At 35.5% G+C, this 18,665-nt stretch overlaps 1 protein-coding gene across 1 annotated transcript in view; it reads right to left on the minus strand.

Annotated features, from left to right (window-relative positions):
- cpne7 (copine VII) overlaps positions 1–18,665 on the minus strand; it is a 52,665-nt gene that overhangs the window by 11,334 nt on the left and 22,666 nt on the right. Inside the window, exon 11 of the mRNA XM_016235025.1 lies at positions 10,813–10,946. Within this exon, the coding sequence (XP_016090511.1) occupies positions 10,813–10,946 (134 nt within the window). The remainder of the gene's footprint in view (positions 1–10,812; positions 10,947–18,665) is intronic.

The following is an 18,665-nucleotide window of genomic DNA, read 5'->3' on the forward strand; positions in this document are numbered from 1 at the left end:
TCAGACTGGATTCGTCTGAAAGAAGAAAGTCATATACATCTAGGATGCTTCGAGGTTGAGTAAAACACAAGCCAATTTTCATTTTTGGGTGAACTAACCCTTTAAGTGATGCACTAGTTCTTTCAAGTGGAAGTATACTGTAAATTTCTTGAAACCATTGAAACAATTGATGGTTTGTCTTTAATTCAATTAAGTAAGATACATCTTCAGGCAATGAAAAGCAATTTCTGAGCAAGAGTTAAGTCCCCCCGGTGCATGTGTCAAGTTATTGTGTACGAGACTTAGGGTGAAGAACCAAGGGTCTTTACATATGGTACATACAGTGGGTACGGAAAGTATTCAGACCCCCTTAAATTTTTCACTCTTTGTTATATTGCAGCCATTTGCTAAAATCATTTAAGTAAATTTTTTTTTCCTCATTAATGTACACACAGCACCCCATATTGACAGAAAAACACAGAATTGTTGACATTTTTGCAGATTTATTAAAAAAGAAAAACTGAAATATCACATGGTCCTAAGTATTCAGACCCTTTGCTGTGACACTCATATATTTAACTCAGGTGCTGTCCATTTCTTCTGATCATCCTTGAGATGGTTCTACACCTTCATTTGAGTCCAGCTGTGTTTGATTATACTGATTGGACTTGATTAGGAAAGCCACACACCTGTCTATATAAGACCTTACAGCTCACAGTGCATGTCAGAGCAAATGAGAATCATGAGGTCAAAGGAACTGCCTGAAGAGCTCAGAGACAGAATTGTGGCAAGGCACAGATCTGGCCAAGGTTACAAAAAAGAGCCTAAGGTTCTTAAGGGGGTCTGAATACTTTCCGTACCCACTGTATATACATAACATAAGATTCACAAGATTACATAAGATACATATATCTTTACAGATAACCAAACAGGTTCTCTAATCTCCTTTGGAACTTGCTCCAGAATCGTGAGATTAACGGACAAAGCCAAAACAAATGGCTGGATTTAGCTTTAGTTAACAATAATAAGCCTGATCTGAAGTTTGTTCATTTTTCACCATATAGTCACAAAGTTACCTGTTCACTTACTTTTAAGAATATAAATCTAAAATTAAATATAAATATAAAATATGAAATTATTTTCATGCTCCTGAGCCTTCCCTACCTTCCCAGCATTCCAAATTAATCGTATGATGTGCTGAATCCATCAGGATGATTTATATGTATGATACAATGATAAACATTCACACATCCGTGATTGCGAGGCAAGCTGTTCCGACAACTGTGACTTCTTCCCTCACTGCCAACTGCTTTGCAAATGAGTAAAAAATAGTGCCTTCTCAGCTTCCCAAAAGCATTCAGCTTACTCATAGGCCTCTGTAAAACTGGGTCACAAGAGGTGCATCCACAATGTTCAGTCATATTCCTTTTACCTATTTAAATTACTTGCATTCTTAATCTCATTCAGCAATTTGATTTCAAACTTTAGCTTGATTTCAAGTTTCAAACAATCAAATAGCTAGATTCAGCAACAAATGTCAAAAACATGCTTTCGGTTATAGTGTCTTTAAGGCATATAAGGGCAGTTGTGGCCTAATGGTTAGAGAGTCGAACTTGCAACCCAAAGGTTGCGGGTTCGAGTTTTAGGTCCGGCTGTGATTGTCGGTGGGGGCAGTGAATAACCAGCACTCTCTTCCACCTTCAATACGACGACTGAGGTGAGACCCTTGAGAAAGTCACCGAACCCCCAACTGCTCCCCAGGCACCGCAGCACAAAAAAATAAATATATATATATTTGAAATATATGCTAAATATATGTTGCAAACAGTGAAGCCTGATGAAATATATTTTCGAAATAGAAAATATGTTTAGTTTCAACCTTCATACCACAGTATAATTCTAAATATATTTCAGGGGCAAGAAAATACATGTCCAGTCACAGTAACCTACTAAATACAAATGTGGATGGCCTACTAGTGATTAAAAGTAGATTTATAATGATTTAATCATGTTTAATATTTTTATATATTGCAATATTGTATTTTTTTTAAAGATTTTAAATTATGTTCCTTGCTGAAGTTTATTCAAATGTGTTATAGATGCATTAAGCAGGCAAAATGAAATCAATATCCTCTTATTTTCACTACCATTATCAGAAAAAAGCAGTGGGATGAATATTCCCACAAAGCCATGTGTATCTGTGAATGCAGCTGCGGTTATAGGAATATCAAAAGAAAAAGATTTCCACAAGCATTTCAATAAGAGCTACAAATATCTTATCCACACATAAAATAAGATAAAATAATCAATGCATGCTTCACCAACTCTGCAATCACAATGTATGTAAATGTTTTCATATGTTAAAGGAATAGTTCACCCACAAATGACAATTTACTCGCACTCATGAGTTTGTTTCTTCATCTGAACAGATTTGGAGAAACGTAGCATTCCATCACTTACTCACCAATGGATCCTCTGCAGTGAATGGGTCCCGTCAGAATGAGAGTCCAAACAGCTGATAAAAAATCACAATAATCTACACCACTCCAGTCCATCAATGAACGCCTTGTGAAGTGAAAAGCTGCATGCTTATAAGAAACAAATCCATCGTTATGACTTATGGTTATGATCTGTGCATATTTCTCTCCTGATTCAGACAATACAATTTTTTAATGGAGGGGCCATTATGATGGATTACAGACTCGTATTCTGGCCAGAAGTTATAAACATCTTAGTAATTGATTTGTTTCTTACAAACATGTAGCTTTTCACTTCACAAGACGTTAATTGATGGACTGGAGTTGTGTGGATTATTGTGATGTTTTTATCAGCTGTTCGGACTCTCATTCAGACGGCACCCATTCACTGCAGAGCAACCATTGGTGAATAATGTTCTGAAACAATTTCCTTTTTCAGAGGACATCACATGCTGTGTTAGCTATTATTATGTAATAGCCAAATATTTAGGCAATGATTTTGGAAAATCACATTGGGCTCTATTACAGTATGTCTTTTTCATTTATAAATTATTTACAATTTAGCTGTCAATATATCAATATTGTACTTTTAGTGTCTAGGCAAATGTAAGTAATGTATGTGTGGTATAACCAAACATTATGTAAAATACATATGAATACTCATGAGATCATGTTGCTTTATATGTTGGATTGTGAAAAGTAAATGCATAATGTTTATGCTGCCAGTGTGTCCATAATGTACATTTTAGCATCTAACAAAAAAAATACAAAAAGTACGTTTTTGTACGTGTAGATATTATACAGTATATGAATACGAATACTACCCAATGAGACCGGCCTGGTTTATCACGAAAACCTGTTTGCCAAGGACAATTCTAGTTGAAGAATGTACAGTATCTCACTATTACTGTATATCCTCGGTTGCATTGAACGACAGTTATACACAATATTTCAAAGTTGTAAATAACTCAAAGATTATTGGAGTATGTTTCACAGGAAAATGCTATTTCAGTTGTTCAAAATCTTACATTTAATTGAATGTGTTAGTTGCTTTCTTTGTAATTGTTGGTGAATTTTCAAGCAATTTATGACTGAGAACAATATTTTTCAATGTACAGATCAGTGTTGAACAAACCTACTGTAGATATTTGATTGGACACTGCAAAATTTAATTCACTTGTTCCTTAAAGGTCGCCTGAAATGCTTAGAAATACGCAGCGTTACTCTGTGTTTCCTGTCCCCTATATAGTGCACTACATGCCATTCACTGTACAGAAAATACTAATTCTGTGGACAAGTGACCGATTTCAGCCGCGGCTTCAGTGTCTGTTTTATAGCGTAGGGGGCGGGCGCTTCGGATTCTAGAGAGCATTTGATTGGACAGAAAGTTTGATGAGAAGCTGAAGTACGATGTGACGTCAAAAAAAACGTTGAGCCGTTTTGGCGGAAGTGACGAACTGCAAGCTTTGAATGCTTATATCTTCTAAATGTGAATATTTTTTGTTTTGGAGCACACTGCCTTATAGATAACCTTAAGACTAACATATTGATACTAACACCCAAAAAACTTTAATTTTGATTTCATGGGGACTTTAAGTGTGTAGGCAGTGTGTAGGCAGCTCAAGAGAGATGAATTTCACTTTTTTTATGGAAGGAAGGGGAAAAAAATAAACAAAGCCCACACCGTCCCACTAGCATGACCACATACATCCTGTTTTTCACTTCAAGTGATCACCTGATGTGTGATGATGAGTAACACACCCTCTCAGCCTGATCAGTGAACCCACACAGCGTAGGTGTACGACCCAGGAGAACTTCAAGCATCCTTCAGCAAATACCATATACTACACTCTAAAAATGCTGGGTTGTTTCAACCCAATTTTGGGTCAAATATGGACTAACCCAACTGTTGGGTTAAATTTTGGTTAAATTTTTAAATTAACTTTTTAACCCAACAGTTGGGTTAGTCCATATTTGACCCAAAATTGGGTTGAAACAACCCAGCATTTTTTAGAGTGTACAGTAGTGCTATCCTAAACCAATAGTTCACCCAAAATGGAAATTCTGTTATCATTCACTCAACCTCATGTTGTTCCAAACCAATCAGACTTTTGTTCATCTTCAAAACACAAGTAAAGATATGTCCATCCATTGAAAAATGTCATGCATTAAAGAGTACAAAAAGATATTGTAACAGTAATCCATATGAATCAGTTTAATCCAAATCTTCTGAAGAAGCATGATTGTTTTATATGAACTCTTTTATAAACATTGATCAACATGCATAGAGAACATCAAATTTGCTATACAGAAGCTCAAATGTTCTTACTTGACATGCGAGAACCAATAATGTTTGTTTTCATGTGATGCAAGGATGTTTGAGCTTCCACAAGGTTTGTTCTCATGTGTCAAGCAAGTCCAGTTTTTACGACTGTTTACCATATTTGATGAGCTATCCGTATGTGTGTTGATAAATGTTTGCGTGTGAACAAAAGTCTAAATAAAATCTTTTTTGCATCATTCAAAATGTCTACCTCAGAGGAGTTGTAGGCTGCATACAAAATCGCATACTTCCCCACTGTATAGTATTAATTAAATTCATACCACACACACATTTACACTATATATAGAACATCATTTTTTAACGTTTGCAAAGTAAATACTGATTCAAAAGAAGTACCTACTCAGAAAGTATGCGATTTCAGAAGCAACCATGCTCTTTAACTTATGTCATGGCTTTTTAACTGCAAGCATTATTATACATTCCAGTTGATATTTTGTTTATTTATTTAATTGTTATATATAAATTGCGATTTACTGTATACATAAAATGCTAGCTGTTCAATTAGTGTTAGTAGAGAAATAGTCCATAGGGTTAAAAAAGGGCTAGAAAAGCTTAAAGGTGCTGCATGCAATTTTTTGGCTGTACTAAAGCATAAAATACCATAATATGTTTGCAGAAATGTAGAAAACATGCTAAGGTCATATACTTCTATGAAAGTACTGTTCCATTCATACTTTCTACAAAAAACAAATGCTACAGCGAGTTATTTTACTCTGGAATGTTTGTTCCGTGTCTGAATGTCTGTTTTTGTTTTGGTCCACGTGATTCAACCTACTGCCAATTTACCCAATAGTATTTCAGCACCCCAGTTTGCCAGTTAGCGGAAAACAGCCATGGAAGCAAGCAAACAAACTGGATCAGAGACCGCAGATTCTACCCAACCTAAAAAGCCTTGACATTCATCTAAAAATCTCTATGACCAGAGGCATATTAAAACACGGTTAAATCAACTCGTCGAATTACAGTCTAAAGATCATCGCCTTCCATTGTCAATTACACTAATTCCCATTGCTCTTGTGAGAGTTGAGTCTGAGGAGGAGGGGCTGGGAGAAACAATTCTCTCCAATGTTTTGCCACCAAACTTGAAGAAACACCCTCATATGTTAATCGTTTCCATTAATCACAATGCTTTGTCTTTTTAGTTCATTAGGAGGATATGGCTGTTGACTCATTTGGCTTTGATCTGAAAAGAGAATCCTCCCTTTGAAACAGATCTCATTATAAATGTGTAAGACGGTAATTAACCAGCTCCTATGAGGCTAATTGTAGTAAGCCCGCAACAACTTGAGCAAATATTGATTTAGTCATTGTGAGTTAAGAACTGCCATTGAATAAAACAGGAACTGAATCAATGATCATGGGATACGACTGTTTAAGAGACAATCAGTGAAAGCCTTTCCGGAAAGAAACACACTAATGCAGAATTTTCTGTATCAGGCAGGAAAAGGGAAGGTGAAAATCGCAGCATCGCACAATTAGAGAGAATAAAGCAACTATATTAACCACCCACACACAATGCTTTAGTTCAGTTTGGATAAATAAAGACCAAATAATGAATGGAAATTCTATTTGGCTGATTAGTTGGTTCAGATTTCTTCCTATTGTCTCCCACACTGGGGTTCCACAAGCATAGCGGTTTAATAAGCTACAGTCTACAGACACTGATGAGTCTCTGGCACCAGTCGCTGACAGGATCTGCGGTGCCACGGGTTATTAGGATGTAGCCCAGAGGAAGGACACAGCCTCAATCAATGAATCGAAAGGACCCCTGATACCTTGCAGTACAAGAAGCAAATTAAATAGTGACCCAAGCTAACCAACAATGCCTCAAAGTCAACAAACAGCCTCCAGGTAATCTTACTAAAGTGATCCCCATAATACTGTACCAAGGTCTTAGTTATTTAAGCCATATACCTTAACAGCTTACCTTTGCACTGGTTATCTATGCATTCTAATTTAAGGATATATAACATTCAGGCCAAGAGTCTACGTTAAAGTGTATTCACAACCCATTTTACTTTCATACTGGGAGAAATTTTTGAGAAAAAACGTAATGAGAAAAATATGTTTGACCAACCCTTGTGAAAAAGAAGTACCATTTAGTATACATTTATAAAGATCATTATTACGGAAATAATATACTTTCAAAGAGTATACTTAAGTGCGAACTTGAGTTCACCCGCATGTTAATTGCAATTAAATTAAAATGTAATATAGATTACATTTATATGAACTTTAGAGTGCTTTTTTGACCCACTTAAGTAGGACTTAAGTACATCTTTAAATGCAATTATAATTTTTTTGTATTATTCTATCGTCTTTGAAATATGATTTAAGTGTACTGCCGAATTTACTGACAAGCACTTATAGAAAAATAAAATATATTTTAACGTAGTTTCTATTAAAACTTGTATGGCATGTATTTAAATAATAATTACACATTTGTATTGATGAAGTTGCAATTTAGTTCATTTAAAATATATTAACTTTAAATGTAATTGAATTACACTACAGTTCTAGTTTAAGTACATGTGGCTTAGTGAGTCAACATAAAAATAAGTGTACTTAAAAACAATGATTTTTACACTTTAAAGTAACTTTCAATTTGACATTATTACAAAGTGCACTTTTTGTGTTAATAAACAGTCATGAAAGTGTACACTTTAAGTACACTTAAGTGTCCTTTTTATGTATATATATATATATATATATATATACAGTATATACAATAAAAGTAGTGTATGCTAAAAGTGCACATTCAGTATAAATAAGTGCACTACTTTTTCACATTGGACCCTATGAGACCCCGTTATTGGAGTCCCACTTGTCACAGTTGCAATTACAAGAAATAAAGTTGAAGTTACGAGAATAAACTCATGTGCATATTGCAAGAGACAACAAGACACCACAATATTATTAAACATCACAGCTGCAGCAATAAGACGTACAAAAGTCTCTGTTAGTGCTGACAAGACGGCAGGAAAAGATTTTCTCATTACTTCATTCATTTCATACCATGCCAACAGTCAGTGGCACACATTCAAGCACTATACTGTATGTTTCTATGTCAATTTTACATCTGTATTGACATAGCTTTTTTGTTTGCTGTTAGGATTCTCTGAATTCAAGGCCTCTGGTGGATGCCCTTAGGCACTGGTCCAACCGGCCTGATCCATACTCCATCCTTGGACAGGACTTGTTTTTATCTGTTAGAAACTGACAGGGTCATGAAAAGTGGGCGTTCCAAACCTGAATGCGAGTCGACTGAGGAGTACTTTCTTCCTGAAAGACTGCTGGCACCCACTTTTGAAGAGGTGTTTTGAACAGAAAGAGGAGGCTTAAGGTCAAGTTCACCCTCCAAAGCATCTTGGTGTACTATAATGGAAATGCTTCATTTCATTGTTCATTTTTTGCTGTTCTATTATGCTTATTTAAAGGGGGAGTTAGGGGTTAAGTAAGATTTAAAAAGAAAATAAATTCATATTTTTTCAGCAAGGACGCATTCAATTGATCAAAAGAGTAAAGCTGCAGTGAAAAGACAATAATAATGTTACAAAAGATTTGTATTTAAAATAAATGCTGTTAATTGAACTTTTTTTCATCGAATCTTGAAAAAACTAAAATTGACATGGTTTCCACAAAATTATTAAGCACCAAAAACAGTTTTTAGCATTGATATGAATGAGAACCATTATCAATAAATGAGCTCCAATAATAATTATTAATAATTGAGCAAATTAGAATTATTTCTAAAGGATCATATGTGACCCTGGACCACAAAACGGATCAATTTTTTTAAATTGAGATTTATATATCATCTGAAAGCTGAATAAATAAGCTTTCCATTGATGTATGGTTTGATAGGATATGAGATACAACTATTTGAAAATATTGAATCTGAGGGTACAAAAAAAAAATCTAAATATTGAGAAAATTGCCTTTAAAGTTGTCCAAATGAAGTTCTTGGCAATGCCTATTACTAATTAAAAATGACATTTTAATATATTTAAGGTAGGAAATTTACAAAATATCTTCATGGAACATGATCTTTACTTAATATCCTAATGATTTTTGGCATAAAAGAAAAACATATCATTTTGACCCATGCAATGTATTTTGGGCTATTGCTACAAATATACCCAAGCGACTGAAGACTGCTTTTGTGCTCCAGGGTCACATATGACACTGAAGACTGGAGCAATGATGCTGAAAATTCAGCTTTGCATCACAAGAATAAATTACATTTTAAAATATATTCAAATAGAAAACAATTATTTGAAATTGTAATAATATTGCTCAATATTACGGTATTTTTTGGTCAAATAAATGTAGCCTTGTTGAGCTCAAGAAACCTCAAAAACATTCAAAATCCACTTCTGACCAGTACACACTAAAGAAAAGGTCTAATAAAAAAGCATAGTATGTGCCCTTTTTATATTAAAGGTATAATTCACCCAAAAATGAAACCGTGGTCCTTGGTGATTCAAAAAATACAAGTCAGTGGATATCATTTTGACCCATGCAATGTATTTTGGGCTATTGCTACAAATATACCCAAGCGACTGAAGACTGCTTTTGTGCTCCAGGGTCACATATGACACTGAAGACTGGAGCAATGATGCTGAAAATTCAGCTTTGCATCACAAGAATAAATTACATTTTAAAATATATTCAAATAGAAAACAATTATTTGAAATTGTAATAATATTGCTCAATATTACGGTATTTTTTGGTCAAATAAATGTAGCCTTGTTGAGCTCAAGAAACCTCAAAAACATTCAAAATCCACTTCTGACCAGTACACACTTAAGAAAAGGTCTAATAAAAAAGCATAGTATGTGCCCTTTTTATATTAAAGGTATAATTCACCCAAAAATGAAACCGTGGTCCTTGGTGATTCAAAAAATACAAGTCAGTGGATGCCCATGTTTCAGAAGCTGAACGTTATTTACAACATTATTACCTGTAATCCAGAGCCTCAAACAAACAGTCTGGAGTGATGTCTGGTTCGTGAACTTGAGCAGCACAGATATACAAGTTACTCAATCAAAAGTCACTTCAGATGTGGCTGACAGTCACTCTTGACTTGAAATTAACCAAAATAACAGTGGATTTTGCCAACTAATTTAGGACTCCAGTTCTTCCAACAGTCACTTTATATGCTTTAGACCTTTAGACATGTAAACCATCCATGTTTACCATCCCATCCCATCATTATTGGGTGCTTTAATAATATAATTGCGTATATGTCATTACGTCATTGCATGATTAATGGACATAAACAAACTAGTGAACTGAACCAGTTAATAGAATCAAACAGTTAATTGAATCAAACGATCCAGTTCATGGAAAACAATCTTATTTCCCCGTTGCTTGCTATGGATTACAGGGAATAATGTAAGTAATGTTCAGTTTCTTGCACAGACCAGTTGTTTCTCTTCATAAGACTTCAGCATATCGTCAGAAGCCACGGCTATTAATTTTGCGTTCCTTGATATGCTTTTTTTATTCTCAAAAATGGGCAGCTGCTGACTTGCATTTTATGAATCACCAAGGACCATGGTTTCAGTTAAAAAATCTTTTTACTGTTCTCCTCAAGAAATGTCACCTACATCTTGGATGGCCTGAAGGTGAGTAAATTAACAACAATTTTTCGGTGAACTATCACTTTAATCCGATTAATACAGTACATTTCGGCATGCTTTTTTAAGAAGGCTGCATTTGCATTACATACAACAGTCGCCTAAAACAATGGCTAAATAGCTATTTAGAGATTGGTTAAAATTACTAATGGCCTGTGCTGCCTATGTGACATCACCCAAAAAGCATAGTCAGAAGTGGAGCAAAAACATTTAAAGAAAGATTACAAAGGCTTTAAAGTCTGTCACTATACATTTGTGCATTACAGCATAATCAATAACTTTCAGAGTCGTTCTACACGCACTAAATTCCAGCTAATAAAAATTCCAAGCCTACGTGTCCACCTCCATCAGCAGAGACACCAGCACTAACCTGTCATAATCCTGGCAGATCTCCCCCACGGCTATCAAGGCTTTCAGATACTCATTCGGCTGATATGGGTTGATGTAGTGCAGGGAACAGCTATTGCGAGGGTCCCCATTGGACGCCGTAAAGTCAATGGCAACCTAGAGAGATAATAGCATGACACACTCTTGATAAAATGGCAAAATGCAGGACAAAAATGTAATGGGTTACATAATCTGATCGATCGTCAAGTAAATTTAATCCCTTTAGTTTTACGCCTGGAACAAAAGTTGTCTCCATTGTAGACAATTGAAAGGAAATGTCAGTCTACAAAAAAGCCAAGCACTTAAGAGCTGTCTTTCCTGGGAAGTTACACAAAACCTGTCTAGAACAGTTCTGCAATCAAATAGCCATCTGTATAAATAATTAAAGTGCTTAAAACGGATAGTATGTACATTTTATTTGTTTAGAGCTGAGCCGGTTGTATAGTCATGCATCAAGCAGATGTTGTAATCCAAAATAACAAAAACAGCTACCATATGCTCTATAATACAGAAAAACAGCTCATATCCCAGAAAACATGTGATATATAATATACTGCATTACAGTTAACTTGTCACGGTTTCAGTTCAATTTGGACTTTGTTTTCTGTTTGCACCATTTCCACTGTTGAGTTGGTTGTTATGTTTTCTGATTAGTTGTCATTCAGTTCAGGTGTATGTTGTTAATTATCCTTGTTTGCTCGTGTATTTAAGTTGCTCTGTTTCGGTTCAGTGTTGTTGGGTCTCTTCTGTGTTGGAAGTGTTGTTGCTGTTCTCTATATGTGGATTATTTACCTGTGGATTTATTAAAGATTACCTTCTGCCTTCATCTTTGTGCTCTAGAACACCTCTCCATGACATAACTAAAGATCCTATGTGAATACTGCACCAAAACATTGATTCTAACCATTCACTCTAAGGCTTTCACTGCTTGACATCTGATTATCTTTAATTTAACAGGCAACGGGGGAATTCAGATATTTAAATAATGAATATTCAATTGAATTCATTAATAATCTTGGCCCATTTTTCTGTTCTTAAGGGGAGCATAAGGGCAGGGGACTTAAAACAGTTTGGAGGAGATATTAATTTGTTCTTTTGCCTCCAGCCGTGAAATAATCGCATACTGACTCAACATAAAACTCAAGAGCAGCTGGTCAGAAAATGTAACAAAAAATAACAATTGTGAATGGGGACAAAATAGCATATTCTATCTTGTTTTAAGAATCTTAGCTATTTTTACTAGCAAACAAGAAAAAAAAATACTTAAGAACATGACATTTTGCAGACTGCCTCACAAAATCATGTATAATCTAGTACTATAAATGAGCTGCATTTGCTTTGAGGTGGCAGTTATCAGTCCAGCACGTCTGGCATCATTATCTGCATGCTTGCTGGAGAACATGGGCAGTAAATCTGTGAAGGGTCTGGATCGCACCGCGGTGCTAAATGTGGAGCGCACTGCTGTTCCCACTTACTGTGAAGTGTATTTGGCAGCCTCCCATGATGTAGTCCAGGAAGGAATAGACTCTGTGAAGCTGCAAAATGAAGAATGGCGGGTGAGTCTTAGAAACCCTGCCACATTTATCTGCCTGCCTCACCAGAAAACACTATCTGCAAGGCTACCTGCAAACTTTCAGCCTCTCACATAAACAGCACATATCAAACACACACACGTACTGTACACGAGATACGAAACTAGGCATTCTATTTCATTCTGTTTAATACTAGTTTATGGTGGTTTGGTGCTGGTGAACCTGGTAGGCCCAGAAAGTCTTGCAAGTTAAACTAGATACCTGGAGAGGACTTTGTATGAAAACTTTTGCTGCCAAAGAAATCAAATTAATGTGTGTGATTAATTAAAATATCAGTATTTTTTTTTTATATATATATATCTGTCATTTTTAATTTTAATGTTGTTTTTTAATGCCTTTAAAGCAAAGGTAAAATCATTTGCACTCTTTGTACTCTTTTCATTGAGCTCAGCGAGTGATATATGTGACCCTGGACCACAAAACTTAAGTGTCAATTTTTCAAAATTCCGATTTATACAAGCTGAATAAATAAGCTTTCCATTGATGTATGGTTTGTTATGATAGGACAATATTTGGCTGAGATACAACTATTTGAAAATCTGAAATCTGAGGGTGCAAAAAAAAAAAATCTAAATATTGAGAATTTAAAGTTGTCCAAATGAAGTCTTTAGCAATGCATATTACTAATCAAAAATTAAGTTTATATATATTTACGGTAGGAAATTTACAAATTATCTTCATGGAACATGATCTTTACTTGATTTTAGGCATAAAAGAAAAATCTATAATTTTGACCCATACAATGTATTTTTGGCTATTGCTACAAATATCCCCGTGCAACTTAAGACTGGGTTTGTGGTCCAGTGTCACACATATATATATTTATATACTGAAGGCCAACAGCAATAACAAATCTGTTGATGAGTAAAGAGTGCCGTTCTATAAATTTAGCTCTAGTGTCATCTAGAGAAACTGCCAAACCTAATAGTTGCACATGGGCCTGTTGTTTGGTTTTCCCAAATCATAATGCTTTAACTGTTAATGCACTCATTTAATCAATGTATTAATCAATTAATAGTTCTACTGAAAAACAAAAACAAGTTTCAATCTGAATTGATACATGTGGGGGAAAAAACAGCAACAACACCCTTAAGCAGCTCAATAAATTAAAAAAACTTCCCTGTTTGAAAGTGCACAAACAAGACAAATGCATTAGCCTCTTCCCACCCCACTAATGTCTTTAAGCTTGATTGTCACACCCACCCACAACAATAATAACTCTGCTGTCTTTTCATTCACAGCTGGTTAGCCAGTCAAGTACTAGCATCCCTAAAAGAAGGATGGCATATCTACAAAGCTCTATACACATAAACATAGACTGTCAGACTCTTACCTTGAGATCGCTGAGAATAACCAACCCAGAGTTCTTGTAGTTCTTCTTCTTCAGTTTGTATTTTGGATTGATGCAGTCCCATGTGACCTTCAGGAACACGGGAAGAGATCAAAGAGGTGAGCTGAAAACTGAAGGTGGCACTGCAGCGAAGTCACTTTTTCCACACATTCAGAAGTGTTGTGACATTTCTTTAATCCATTCTAGTTCTCAGCAGGAAACCACTATGACCGAAATCAAACACCAATGTACGGCAGAATGTCTCACACTGACCTTGTTTCCTGAGGAAATCTTCTGCATTTCTTTGAAATTAGTGTAGAATTCGCCAATGAAGTCATGCTTTCCCCTCGAGTCATAGTCCCAGACTAAGCACTGCAGTTCACAGACAATTACAACAACTCTTATGGCTCCATATGTCATTTTGGTTTTATTCTTATCACTATTTCTCTTAAAGGAATATTCCAAAATGTCTGATTTTGTCATACCAAATCACAAAAATAGTTATTTAGCAGAATGTCCAAGATGCTCTCATATAACAGATGTAGACAGTGACGAATCAAACTCCAAAAGATAATGGAAAAAGCACTATGAAATCACCATAAAAGCAGTCCAGATTACTAATGTGAGGAACAAATTTCACAGTTGTCAGTTGTAATTGCACATGTTCAAACTTGGGAAGAATTTCAGCAAACAGCCTAACCTTCCATCCGTTCTCAAACCAACAACTACTGAATCTCTTTATACTACTTGAAAAATAGTGCATGAGTTGCAAGGACCGCTTTATTTTTGTTCTTTTTGAGACTTGACAGCCACTGATTACTATGTACTTGTATTGTAAGAAAAAGAACATCTTAGGCATTCTGCAGAACATCTCCTTTTTTTGTTCCAAAGAAAAAATTAAGTCATAAAGGTTTGGAACGATATGAATAATAGAATGCCAATTCTGGAGCGAACTGTTCCATTAATATTCACCTTCAACTTCCTTTCGTCGTCACAGCTGCACAGGGAAATGAGAGACACCTTAAAGGGTTCCCACACAGGGTTCAGATTGTTTTTAATCACCTGTAGATACAAATCAATATCATTGTATAAACTAAAGAAGAATTATGAACAGCAAAAGAAAGATTATTATTCCATGGGGTGGAACTACTTACTTCAGTTCTGTGTACAAGCTGTTCTGTTCCATCATCATTGATCCGGTAAATCTCCAAGAATGGATCTGACTTGCTGAAGAGATCCTACAGTCACAAGAGAATGTCAATACAGTCCAGCCATTCAAAGGAGAACATTATGCAGGGGACAATATTTTAAATACCCCATGGTTTTATGAATGCACTCTTCTTTTCTATATTGATGTGCAACAAGAAGTTGATTCAGGACAAAGGACTTGTCCTTTTTTTACACACCCAAAAGCCATTTGCTACTTGATCTCAAGGAGATCTATTATACTTGAAAGCTATCCATTAGCATTCACATTCATGTCAATGACAGTTGCTCTGCTGGCGCAAAAGCACAGATGATTTAAAATGTGCCATTTTAGCTCATGGGCATTCAGTTCTGGATACAGGTTTTTTCTGAGCTGTAAATTTCATGCGAGTAATGCATACGCAAAAGAAAGGGAACAATATGATGTTTGTTATTATTAAATGTTTATATAGCCCACGTATGTCAATGACAGTTGCTCTGCTGGTGCAAAAGCACAGATGATTTAAAATGTGCCATTTTAGCTCATGGGCATTCAGTTCTGGATACAGGTTTTTTCTGAGCTGTAAATTTCATGCGAGTAATGCATACGCAAAAGAAAGGGAACAATATGATGTTTGTTATTATTAAATGTTTATATAGCTTATACAAGCTGAATAAATAAGCTTTCCATTGATGTATGGTTTGTTATGATAGGACAATATTTGGCTGAGATACAACTATTTGAAAATCTGAAATCTGAGGGTGCAAAAAAAAAAATCTAAATATTGAGAATTTAAAGTTGTCCAAATGAAGTCTTTAGCAATGCATATTACTAATCAAAAATTAAGTTTATATATATTTACGGTAGGAAATTTACAAATTATCTTCATGGAACATGATCTTTACTTGATTTTAGGCATAAAAGAAAAATCTATAATTTTGACCCATACAATGTATTTTTGGCTATTGCTACAAATATCCCCGTGCAACTTAAGACTGGGTTTGTGGTCCAGTGTCACACATATATATATATTTATATACTGAAGGCCAACAGCAATAACAAATCTGTTGATGAGTAAAGAGTGCCGTTCTATAAATTTAGCTCTAGTGTCATCTAGAGAAACTGCCAAACCTAATAGTTGCACATGGGCCTGTTGTTTGGTTTTCCCAAATCATAATGCTTTAACTGTTAATGCACTCATTTAATCAATGTATTAATCAATTAATAGTTCTACTGAAAAACAAAAACAAGTTTCAATCTGAATTGATACATGTGGGGGAAAAAACAGCAACAACACACTTAAGCAGCTCAATAAATTAAAAAAACTTCCCTGTTTGAAAGTGCACAAACAAGACAAATGCATTAGCCTCTTCCCACCCCACTAATGTCTTTAAGCTTGATTGTCACACCCACCCACAACAATAATAACTCTGCTGTCTTTTCATTCACAGCTGGTTAGCCAGTCAAGTACTAGCATCCCTAAAAGAAGGATGGCATATCTACAAAGCTCTATACACATAAACATAGACTGTCAGACTCTTACCTTGAGATCGCTGAGAATAACCAACCCAGAGTTCTTGTAGTTCTTCTTCTTCAGTTTGTATTTTGGATTGATGCAGTCCCATGTGACCTTCAGGAACACGGGAAGAGATCAAAGAGGTGAGCTGAAAACTGAAGGTGGCACTGCAGCGAAGTCACTTTTTCCACACATTCAGAAGTGTTGTGACATTTCTTTAATCCATTCTAGTTCTCAGCAGGAAACCACTATGACCGAAATCAAACACCAATGTACGGCAGAATGTCTCACACTGACCTTGTTTCCTGAGGAAATCTTCTGCATTTCTTTGAAATTAGTGTAGAATTCGCCAATGAAGTCATGCTTTCCCCTCGAGTCATAGTCCCAGACTAAGCACTGCAGTTCACAGACAATTACAACAACTCTTATGGCTCCATATGTCATTTTGGTTTTATTCTTATCACTATTTCTCTTAAAGGAATATTCCAAAATGTCTGATTTTGTCATACCAAATCACAAAAATAGTTATTTAGCAGAATGTCCAAGATGCTCTCATATAACAGATGTAGACAGTGACGAATCAAACTCCAAAAGATAATGGAAAAAGCACTATGAAATCACCATAAAAGCAGTCCAGATTACTAATGTGAGGAACAAATTTCACAGTTGTCAGTTGTAATTGCACATGTTCAAACTTGGGAAGAATTTCAGCAAACAGCCTAACCTTCCATCCGTTCTCAAACCAACAACTACTGAATCTCTTTATACTACTTGAAAAATAGTGCATGAGTTGCAAGGACCGCTTTATTTTTGTTCTTTTTGAGACTTGACAGCCACTGATTACTATGTACTTGTATTGTAAGAAAAAGAACATCTTAGGCATTCTGCAGAACATCTCCTTTTTTTGTTCCAAAGAAAAAATTAAGTCATAAAGGTTTGGAACGATATGAATAATAGAATGCCAATTCTGGAGCGAACTGTTCCATTAATATTCACCTTCAACTTCCTTTCGTCGTCACAGCTGCACAGGGAAATGAGAGACACCTTAAAGGGTTCCCACACAGGGTTCAGGTTGTTTTTAATCACCTGTAGATACAAATCAATATCATTGTATAAACTAAAGAAGAATTATGAACAGCAAAAGAAAGATTATTATTCCATGGGGTGGAACTACTTACTTCAGTTCTGTGTACGAGCTGTTCTGTTCCATCATCATTGATCCGGTAAATCTCCAAGAATGGATCTGACTTGCTGAAGAGATCCTACAGTCACAAGAGAATGTCAATACAGTCCAGCCATTCAAAGGAGAACATTATGAAGGGGACAATATTTTAAAGACCCCATGGTTTTATGAATGCACTCTTCTTTTCTATATTGATGTGCAACAAGAAGTTGGGTCAGGACAAAGGACTTGTCCTTTTTTTACACACCCAAAAGCCATTTGCTACTTGATCTCAAGGAGATCTATTATACTTGAAAGCTATCCATTAGCATTCACATTCATGTCAATGACAGTTGCTCTGCTGGTGCAAAAGCACAGATGATTTAAAATGTGCCATTTTAGATCATGGGCTTTCAGTTCTGGATACAGGTTTTTTCTGAGCTGTAAATTTCATGCGAGTAATGCATACGCAAAAGAAAGGGAACAATATGATGTTTGTTATTATTAAATGTTTATATAGCCCACGTTTTATAAACTTTTTTTATTTACAGCTTAGGCAATAATGTTGATAATAACGTATATCTTCAACATACATTGTCTATGACCAAAATGTAAGAAGATATGTTTTCAGTGGACTTTTAAAATTTGCTTTGCTTGAGAAAACAAAAATATACAGTTACAGTGTTTTTTTTCTTTTGATTTAGTCGAGTTGGTTTTGCATCAAACACAATGTGATTTTCGGCAATTGAGATCTGACAGCAACAGCGCATTTTTCCGCTTGGGCAAGCGCTTTGCAGACAGCTTACCTCACGCATTAAATCAGCCACAGACCAGAAAATCACTAACGCGCTATAATCCTGACGAGTCATAGCAACAGAGCGGAGACGAGAAAGCTGCGGAGAATCCGATCGCCCGGAAGCAACCACAACTGGCAGATTTAAAGAAAATTACTGCCGTTTGGCAAATAAATCAGTTTACGTACTTATTCCTAACTCTTTGAGCTATAAGTTACATTTCAAATGACAAGGGATCAACTTATAATCATGTTTA

The sequence above is a fragment of the Sinocyclocheilus grahami genome, unplaced genomic scaffold (genome assembly GCF_001515645.1).
Source record: "Sinocyclocheilus grahami isolate Dianchi unplaced genomic scaffold, SAMN03320097.WGS_v1.1 scaffold462.1, whole genome shotgun sequence".
NCBI lineage: Eukaryota > Metazoa > Chordata > Actinopteri > Cypriniformes > Cyprinidae > Sinocyclocheilus > Sinocyclocheilus grahami.